We start from the raw sequence: 10,493 nt of genomic DNA, 5'->3' as shown, positions 1-10,493 counted from the left end.
GACAAGCAAAAAGAACAGGCCTAAACACTTTTAAACCTGACTAGTCACTTGTGATGAAGATTGAGGTCACTGTAGAATTGTCTAGCTAAACTCCAGTGTTCAAACAGGGTTAACTAATCCAGGGTTGAGACCCTGATTTTTGCCTTGTTTCTTCTCAGGATCCTGAATGCCATCACCACATGGTCACTAAAGCTAAGTTTGCCAATGTATTAGAATCATAGAATGGTCTGGGCTGGAAGAGGCCTTAAAGATCACCTAGTTCCCCCCTCCACGGGCAGGGACACCCTTCACTAGACCAGGTTGGCCCATCCAGCCTGGCCTTGAACACTTCCAGGGATGGGGCATCCACAGCTTCTCTGGGCAACCTGTTCCAGTGACTCACCCCCCTCTCAGTGACTCACCACCCTCTCCATGAAGAATTTCTTCCTGATATCCAATCTAAACCTCCCCACTTTCAATTTAAACCCGTTACCCCTTGTCCTGTCATTACAGGCCCTTGTAAAACGTCCCTATCCAGCTTTCTTGTAGGCCCCCTTCTAAGTGTGAGGTCCACCATAATGCTTTCCTTCATCAGCTCCTCAGTCACTGATGTTAGCAAGTGGTCACCAACACATTTCAGAAACCTCCTGGATTGCCTGCGCTCTACATTGCTCCTTCTGCCAGATACTAAGGTAGCAGAAATCTCTCATGAGGACCAGGGCCTGTAAATATGAGGCATCTTCCACTTGTCTGAAGGCTTTATCTACTTATTCCTGCTCAGGTGGGCTGTAGCCAAGACCCACTACAGCCTTACTCCTATTGATCTGCTCTAATCTTACCCCATAAGCTCTCAAAAAGAAAATAGTGAGAGCCTCTCCCATCACCTTGTCCTGTTAGTACTTCCTTGTTTGAGTGCTGATTACAAGGTGTTTCTTATCCCCATCAGCCTACACCCTTTGTTTGCAAGTTGTCCATTTTCTTACTTGATCGTGGGGTAGTCATTCCCCTCTACTGCAATTTCTAGTTTAAGTCCCTTCACACCAGTTTGCTCAGCCTGTTGGCAGACACTTTTGCCCTGACTTGGTCATATGGATGCCATCTCCTCCTGGTAGTCCTTGAAGCAAACCTTCCCAAGGCAACAACAGCTCAGATGGAGGCCTCTGATCCCTGCAGGAGTCAGCCTCCTCAGTACTGTCACTGCTGTCATCAGATGCTGGTCTGATGCTTTGTTGTACACAGAGCTTCTGAACAAAGTAAGTGGCCAGTACACTCTACACTGACTCGTGGATGGTGGCAAATGCCCTGTGGGGGTGGCTACAGCAATGGAAGCAGAGCAACTGGCAGAGCAGGGGCAAACCCACCTGGGCTGCTGCATTATGGCAAGATACTGCTGCCTGCTTAGAGAACCTGGTTGTCAAAGTGCGGCCCCGCTAACAAAAAAGAAAAGCCACTGAAGAACGTTGAAACAATCAGCAGGTGGATCAAGCTGCTAAGATTGCAGTGGCTCAGGTGGATCTGGACTGGGAACACAAGGGTGAGTTGGTTATGGCTAGGTGGGCCCATGACACCTCAGGCCACCAAGGGAGAGATGCCACGTACAGATGGGCTCATGATCGAGGGGTGGACTTCATCATGGATGCTATTGCAGAGCTTTTTCATGAATGTGAAACATGATGCCATTAAACAAGCCAAGAGGGTAAAGGCCTCTCTGGTATGGGGGAAAACAGCTGAAATATAAATAAGGGGAGGCCTGGCAAATGGATTATACCACACTCCTGAAGACTCACCAAGGCAAGTGCCACATGCTCAATGTAGAAGCAAGTACCAGGTGGCTGGAAACTTATCCTGTGTCTATGCCACTGTCAAAAACACTATTCAGCGCCTTGAAAAGCAAGTCCTCTGGCAACACAGCATCCCCAGAAAGAACTGAATCAGATAATTTGACTCATTTCCAAAACAATCTCAGACACTTGGGCCAAAGAGCATGGCATTGAGTGGGTGTATCACATCCCCTATCATGCACCTGCCTCGGGAAAGGTTGAACAGTGCAAGGGACTGTTAAAGACCACCCTCAGAGCAATGGGGTGTGAAACTCCCAAACATTGGGATACACATTTGACAAAAGCCACCCAGTTAGTCAACATAAGAGGATGTGTCAATCTCACTGGCCCTGCCCAATCAAAACTTACACTGTAGAAGGAGATAAAGTCCTTGTACTGCACGCTAAAAACATGCTGGGGAAAACCAGCCTGAGTAAAGGCAAACCCATTCATGGGGTTGCTTTTGTTCAAGGACCTGAATGCACTTGGTGGGTTATGTGAGAAGATGGGGAATTCCAGCATATACCTCAAGGGGATTTGATTCCGTGGGAAAGTAGCCAATGAATTAAATGGCATGATGGATCTTAATTGCTGCATATAACAATAATCCATGTTTTGAGTTGTGTGTTATAGGAATGATTACAGCAAAAATCACCTGAACCAAGAGAGGACAAGCCTTGCAAGAAGCGCATCAGTGGTCCAACCTGAGCTGGCTTTAGCAACCAGTGATCCTACACAATACTCCACCTCACCTGTCCTGAATCACCACAACAGACGGAACCCAAAATAATGGACTAAATGAACTCAATGCGCATTTTATGGGTATTTTGCAAATATGTTTCATCGACTAAAAGAACAGTATCTGTGTATTATATCAATGGATGGAATGGGAAGGTAGTTAAGGAAAACATATCAAAGTGTGGGACTTGAGCATGATGTAAGCTGTATGAAATAAGGGGTTGGAGAATGTGCTGGTTTCAATTAAGAGAGAATTAATTTTCCTCACAGTATGTACGTGCCTGTTTTAGACAGGACAGAGTTCATTTTCTTCACAGTGGCTGGTATAAAGCTATGTTTTTTTGGATTTGTCCTGAGTATAATACTGATAAGCTGTTCTTTTAGTTGTTGCTGAGGAGTGCTTGCACCAAATTCAATGACTCTTCCAGCTTATAATACTGCAGCTGTGTTCCTAACTTTCTCACTACAGCACTGAGGGGAGGGAGGAACACAACAAAGTTCAGACAACTAACCCAAATTAACCAAAGGAGTATTTCATTCCATAGCATGTCATGCTCAGTACATAAGTGGGGAGTGGGATGGGGGGGGCTACAACTCCTTCACTTGCCTGCTAGCTTTCTAGTTTGCTCATTCGTTAGTCAGTCAGTTGGATTTCCCAGTTGTGCTGCCGCTCCTGGAGCCTGCTCAGCCTCTGCTGTGATTGCTTTCAGGCCTCGACTCTCGCTACTTGGGACCTAGCTGTATATCAGTCCATAGGTGGTGAGGAGTTATATTTTTATTTCCTATTATGTTAATTACTTCTTATTACCAATACTGCTAATATTATTAGTATCACTAATATTCATTTTACATTCAATTATTAAATAGTCCTTATCTCAACTTTACAAACTTCAATTTACTTTTTTTCCCCCACAATCGCCCCCCCCTCCAGGGGGGGGGGGGGGGGAAGCAGGCCAGAAACAAGCAGCCGCATGGTACTTTATTGATAGCTGAGGTTAAACCACAACAACCTAGTATGAAGCTATTCTTTGGATTTGTGCTGAGAAGGATATTGATAACATATTAATGTTTTCAGTTGTTGCTAAGGAATGTTTCTATCAAGTCAAGGACTTTTTTCAGTTTCTCAAACTGCACCTGTGTCACAGCTTCTTCTCCACAAGAAGCTGGGAGGAGGGACATTTCATGCCATCAAACATCCGGCCCAGTGTATAAGTGGGGTGAGCTGGCCAGGAGGGGAATCACTGCTTGAGAACTGGCTGAGCGTCAGCCAGCAGCAGTTGTATCACTTCGTTTTTCTTCCGTTTTTCCTTATTTTTATTACATACTATTACATATTAATAGTATTTTCATTACATATTAACAGTATTAGTATATAATTATTAGTACAATCACTTTATTTCACCTGCTTTCAGTTATTAAACTGCCTTATCTCAACCCACAAGTTCCCTTCTCTTTTCCCTCCAATTCTCTCCCACATCCCACTGGCAGGGGGCAGGTGAGTGGGCAGCTGTATGGTACTTGGTTGCTTACTGGGGTTAGACCACAACACTGATCTACAAAGTGAGTCCCACAGTCATAAAACTTTAATCTCTACTATCAATATCAGCTGTGCAACTAAGTAGCTGTTGATAGGCAGGATCTGTCTGTTCATCTTGATGGTGAGGGGAAGGGGGTTGAAGATCATGGAGAAAAACCATCTGGCTTCCTGTGCTCTTGACCTTCATTCTAAAAGCGAGTCATACTTGATAAGCTCCAGGCATTCCCTTGCTACATCTATTATTGCTCAAGTGGAAGAACTGCAGGGTTAAGTAGTCTGAGGGCAAAATATACCTTGACAGTCCCTCCATAACATCCCTGATTAGAGCTACCCAGATGTAGCTTCCCCAAGGCAGCAGCTCAAATAGAGGCCTCTGTCCTCTACACGCGTCAGTCTCCCCACTACTGTCACCAGGTGCTGGTCTGATGCTTTGTTGTACACAGAGCAGTTCCAGTCATGTGCCTTCTTCCAGTGTATTGAACTTATTTGGCAACCGCACATCTGCTCGAGGAACAGAAATATCTCCTGGTGCCAGAAGCCATCAGCTCCCAGCTTTCACCACTGCGGGAGTATCCATTTCCCAACCTGATATGCACAGACAGTTCAGGCCTCTCCTTCAATATACTTGGAGGTTTCAGGCTCTTGAACCTGCAGGGTCTTGCTCTTTTTGTTATTTCTGATGCTGTACAGCCTGCTGATCCCTTCCACCGCTCCTCTGCTTGGTGACACATTTTTCCACCACTGCACACCTTCTAGGGGCAGGGGCATTAAGTCTTCTGGCCCAATGGGAGTCCAGGCATCCCTGCAGCTCAGAACCTGAAGAGCTTCAGCCTCGTTCAGTAACTTAGCCAAGGTTGAGGCCCCTGAGGTGTAGTTGTGTCAAAGGCAGGGGTCGCACCCTGTGGTGCTCAACAACTTCACCAAGCTGGTCAAGTTCAGCAGCCCAGCAGAAAAAGCTGCAAAACAACAGCCAGCCTTGTTTGGCTTGCTAAACAAGAGCAGGAAAGACTGCAGCCAAGACCAGAGCAACACACATGAAAGGAAAGATGCAGTCATGAACGGGAACAGAATCTACCCCCTTTCAATACCAAGCTGTTGACCACATCAGTTTTACTGCAAATGAAAATCCATACACTCCTTAGTGCTGCAAAAACAGCCACTGCTCTTAATTCAGCCACTTGGAAATAGAAGATTCATCATCTGGGTGAATCAGGCCATTTTTGAGACAAACCACAAATTGCAATGTGAACTTTAATCCTGCTTACTGTCCCTTTTTTCATTACATTAAAGGACAGAATACTAGATTAAGCACAATACTACTATAAACTAGTACAGCAATGTTCTACTACAGTGAGGTTTTACAAGTAAAGTTATGTTTCAGAACATATGTTCTCCCAAGCACTAAATTCTGCTAGTGAAGGAATAAGCATGAATTACCATACTAGCAGTTAAAATAGCAACATAGTAAAAACCGTTAAGCCTAGTAGTTGCTCTATCCTAGTGCTGTTGAAGAAATAGACAAAATAGACAAGCTCAGTTTAAGTATCACTCCCAAACTGTTATCAGTCATAAGTCCTGTTTCGTTAATGGAAAGTAGAGTAATCAACCTCTTCTTGTATTGAGGTATATTAATCCTTAACAGTTATAAAAATTCATGTTCTTACACTACAGACAACATTAGCAGGCATCTTCCACACACCCCCACCCCTCCCACCGCCCTTAATACTGTTAACACAATCACAATCCCCTTTTAAGTAAACAGAGTTAGATATGTATCTAAGTTCATTCAAGTTCTCACAGGTTACTAAGCCATTTGGAGAGTTTATTTTTTAACTAGTCTTAAAGGATAAGCAACTGGACTATTTTAGGGCCATACATGTACATATTTGACACTCAGCCAAGATATCTGCAAGAGTCCCTCAGAGCTCAAGTTGATCCAACACAGAAACAGCTCCCTATCCCCACCATTGTGCCAACTCACTAACAAGATAAGAGAACATTAACCAGGCAAGTTTAACAGTTAGGTGATTGATATTACGTGATCCTTTGGTTAGCAAGCTGAGAACTGGCAAAAGATAAGCAGGAGAATACTGATAGAAACAAAGAGGATAGAATGAAACTGGCTCCTTCAGCAAGTTTGTTAGATTAGCTCAGGCATCTCATGTGGGCTCCACCCTCATTATGAACAGCTAGCATGTGCCCATTTTTTCCTTCCACTCACCAAGCATTGGTGCTCACACTTATTTCAAGGTTCACACAAGTAATTGGCTCCTACTGATGTGTACTTGGCATAGCTGACTTTGGGAAAAGCCAGTTACAAAACCAGTAAGCATCCAGCTACATGATTATGAACCCTCACTGCTTCACCTGTTACTTATATCTGCCTTGTTTAAGAGACATCTTCTTTTTTGAATCACACCACCATTTCTGCATAGAGAGAAGTGTATCTTCTCTCTCACCTTCTCCAAAACAAGATAAACTAACAAGAGACCGACATGTTAAAGTGCACAATCAGGTTTATAATACCTCAGCAGGACAGGATATAAAATGCTTGCACTGTCATTAGGTGTAACATTATATAAGCCATCAGCATAGCCATCAGGATGGAACTCACCCACAATAAGGTACAGGAATATAGCCACAGGAGTCAAGGTGGGAAGGTTAACTGTATACCCTAGACGCATCATCTAAAGTGAAATCTAAACTGAAGAGCTATTAGTCAAGCATTTTCCCGGCACTTTTGTCTGTTGTGTATTTCCTACTAGGAAGCTGAGCTTTTTTTGCTTGTATTTACAATACCTTAACAGATAATTAGCAAGTAAAGATGCAAAAGCGTTACAATATACCTTGGTTGTACGAGATAATCTAACCAAAAAAGGCACACTTAAAGACTGTGTTGGAGTAAAGTAAATTTCATCAGGACCAGCTCTTAGAAAGCTTTCTGGAATATTGTAGACTCATTCTCAAGGCAGTTGTCTAGAAAAACCACCACCCAGTGCAACATACTCAAATGGAATATACTGTGAGGAAACTGGAAACGAGCTGTCTGGCATTAAAAAGGCACGTTAGTGCCAAATTCTTTCCTTTCCTTATTTTTCAGCTCAAGTAGTGCTAACTGCCAAGTCAAATGAAATCACTAATGTAGACAAGACAATCCTGGGTATTTGTAGAGATTAATTATGAAATTCATTATACACAGGTATAATGAATTAGGGCTCACAGGACCCACCCTGCTGATACACATGCAAAAGCCATTTAGTACTGTGTCTGTGCTTTATTATGCTACTTGTCTAGGCAGAAGGTTTTCTACCCTGGTGAGATATAATTTTGGTCATAATTATTTCTTATGTTTACCATATTTTCTGTCTTCCTTAACTCCATCAGTATGCACGTGGACAGAAGGCAATCCTGCAAGAGTCCCAATAACAAAGCAGTTCCGCCACTATTTTTACAAAGTTAGTCACTTTGAAAGCTTGTATGGTGGTCTTTACACTTCAGTTGTACAAGCAAAGGCCACAGCAAGCAATCTGACTATTTAGTCAAAGAGACTTCTGAAAAGCATATCCATACAGTAGTTCCCTAGTAGCTGAAGGAGGTTCTAGTAAAGACTGAAAACTTCATCTGAAGGTGCTGCTAGTGACCTGATACCACAGAAGCACTGGTTGATCCTCTGGTAAGTGAAGCCATCCACGGACAGACAAAATGGGTCATAAGAATGCCTGGCTCTACACATACCAGGGAGAAGTTAAACCAAGAAAAAAACCCAAAAACCAAAACAAAACCCCACCCAAAAACCACCACAGGTTATTAAAAAAAAAACAACAACACAACCCATTAAGTCCAGTACAGCCAGCAGATAAACTCAGGGCTGACAATGTTTTGTTGTGCTTCAAGTCAGATTCAAATTACTTACCTTTCTAATCATTCATATTTATGTAACTGTCAGTAGTTAATGTAACTTTTTATAAAAAAGATAATCAGGTGAAAACAGAGTATAGCTTATAACCTGAAGTGCATTGGCTCTGGTTCTTTCATTCGTATCTTAATACACACAATAAAGTAGTGCCAGGCATTGGGAGTGGGGAAAAAGGAAGGCAAGAAAATGAAATAAAGTCCCACAAAGGCTTTGTTTGCAAGTTCTTGCCCTTATCAGTTTGAGAAGTAGCAAATCAGCTACTCTGAATGGAGAGCCAAGTAACTGAAATGCTACTTACGCTGCAACAGACTCAAGAGCTCTTACACCAATCTCACCAAAAAGGGTGACTCTACAAGAGGAAGAAAAGAGCAAATATTGAGAAGTGGTACTTTTAATTACTCTTAAATCCACAAACCAAGAATGGATAAACTTCTTTGTTTATACTTCCTGAGACAAAAGTTGCTACAAAACCAGTTTTGGTATTTAAAACCAACACAGTACAAAGGAACTTGCCTGGTAGTTGAAGTAAGTACTGGTATGGCTCTAGGATTCTTTTAGATGTTTCATCCATCCCATCCATTTCTTTATTTCACAAGAGGTAGTCTACTGTTAAAGAAAGTGTAATTAACATGATTTAGATTATAAGTTAGGGAAGTAAAAAAAAAAAATGCATACAATTAATAAAGCTTACTTCCAGATTAAGTGGAAACACTTCTATTTTGAACATACCTTCACTACATAAAGTTTTCTGGATGTCATTTAGACAAAAACCCACAAGCATATGTATTAAATACAGTTTTCTTTAATTATTCATTAATAGTTTAAACCAACTCTTAGACTTTGTTTGCTCTTTTGTATGTATTAGAGGGCTTAGATGATAGAAAAGTACTTAAAGTATTAGCATTCACGACAACAAAGCTCCACTGTAAGTCTTCAGAGAAGACAGCACATACAAAACCTTGTATGAGTAACCTGATGAGACCTCCCTAAATGCTTTTGCTATATAAAAGCAGAGATGCCCAAGAGCAGAAATATACCTTACACTAAGGCAACCTAAAAATGTTGAACAATAGCTTCAGCCTTCTGATAGGATTATTCACTGGTTTAGAAGGCAGAACAGGAATATACCATTTTCTCACCTCTGTATAAGCATACGGACATCTTTTACACACTTTGCCATACACATCATAGACTCATGTAATAAATCTTTTAGGTTCCATTCCCTGCATAGCTCAACAATTTTCTATTGATTATGTTTCAGTTCACATACCTTTGGTCATCTATATCTGTATTTTTTCAGACTGTTTTCTAGAACAGATTTTCTGTCCTTTCACCTCTAGCCTTCCTTGCTGCAGTGCAGATGCAGCAGCTCAAAACAATTCTTCTAATGTCATTTTAAGACAGGAACTGCAGCAGTAGCATAAAGCCTCATGCTACAGCATCATCATTTCTCAGCTACTTAGCTAGCATCCTGGAAAGGATGTCCTTTTTGCCTTTGGAGCAACTCAATAGTTATATAAATTATCCATTAAAACTACTATTTTAACGTGAAACTTAAGTATCGACTGATACATTTTTAGTGTAGGTATATTAAGGGGAGTGGTTAACATGAGGGGAATAAACTACGTTCCACACTTGCTGAAAACAATCCAGCAATACTTTCCCATCACAAACTCAAGTGATCAGCATTAAGATCAATGCTCCCTCTTAGGCTACCTGGACAAACTGGTATTCCTCAACATTTATGACCTTTCCCTTTCAGGAGAGCTCAATCGGTTCCCGCCTACTCCCATTCCCACCCTCCACACCTACAAGTATTTAGAGCAGTCCCAACTTGAGACTTAATCTGCATTTTCCAAGCTTAGGTTTCGATCAACTAATTTATTTGCTTCACTGCACATGTTAATCAAATGTATGAGCACTTCAGGGGCAAGAAAGGCTATTTAAGCACAAACAGTTGCCAATAAAATGCTTGTTAAGACTGCAGCTTTTGGGAAAGCTTTGTAGGAATGCCACAATAAGCAGTACAGACCTCATCTTATCCCATGGTAAGCCAGCACAACTAGCTGTCAGGCCACACAGTAATCTAAGTCAGATTCTACATCCTCAACTCCCTAATTTCTTTTCAGCTTGTCGGTATAACGGAAGAGACAGGAACTGCTTTTAAGCCAGCACTGCACTGAGAGTCAGGTGTCAAACTGTACCCTTACATATCAAGAGTAAATCTCAAAGGGCTTCAGTGAGGAAGTGAAACCAAAAAGATTATCACAGCCCACCCCCAGATGTTTCAAGCAGAAAGAAGCTGGTAGAGGATGGATAGAAGGAGACATTATCAGCTTAACAACGCTCCTGCAATTATTACTTGCCAAAAAGCCACACAGATGGATAGCTTGACACTTTACACTCTAAACCAACAGAGCTAGAAAGAGATGTTAGGGTTAGAATGGCTTCTCCATAAAAGTTTTTGCTTAAAAGTGTAAGAGCTAACTTTCCTGCGTTTTTG

General features: G+C 42.0%; 1 protein-coding gene across 1 annotated transcript in view; it reads right to left on the bottom strand.

Moving 5' to 3' along the window:
- The window catches only part of GGPS1 (geranylgeranyl diphosphate synthase 1), a 17,660-nt gene extending 9,067 nt beyond the window's left edge, over positions 1-8,593 (bottom strand). The window contains exon 1 of the mRNA XM_010148026.1: positions 8,504-8,593. Coding sequence (XP_010146328.1) covers positions 8,504-8,570 — 67 coding nt within the window. The 5' untranslated portion in view covers positions 8,571-8,593. The remainder of the gene's footprint in view (positions 1-8,503) is intronic.
- Between the last annotated feature and the right edge of the window lie 1,900 nt (positions 8,594-10,493).

Source organism: Eurypyga helias, unplaced genomic scaffold (assembly GCF_000690775.1).
Source record: "Eurypyga helias isolate BGI_N326 unplaced genomic scaffold, ASM69077v1 scaffold5173, whole genome shotgun sequence".
Taxonomy (NCBI): Eukaryota; Metazoa; Chordata; class Aves; order Eurypygiformes; family Eurypygidae; genus Eurypyga; species Eurypyga helias.
This window is presented reverse-complemented; position numbering and strand designations above follow the sequence as displayed.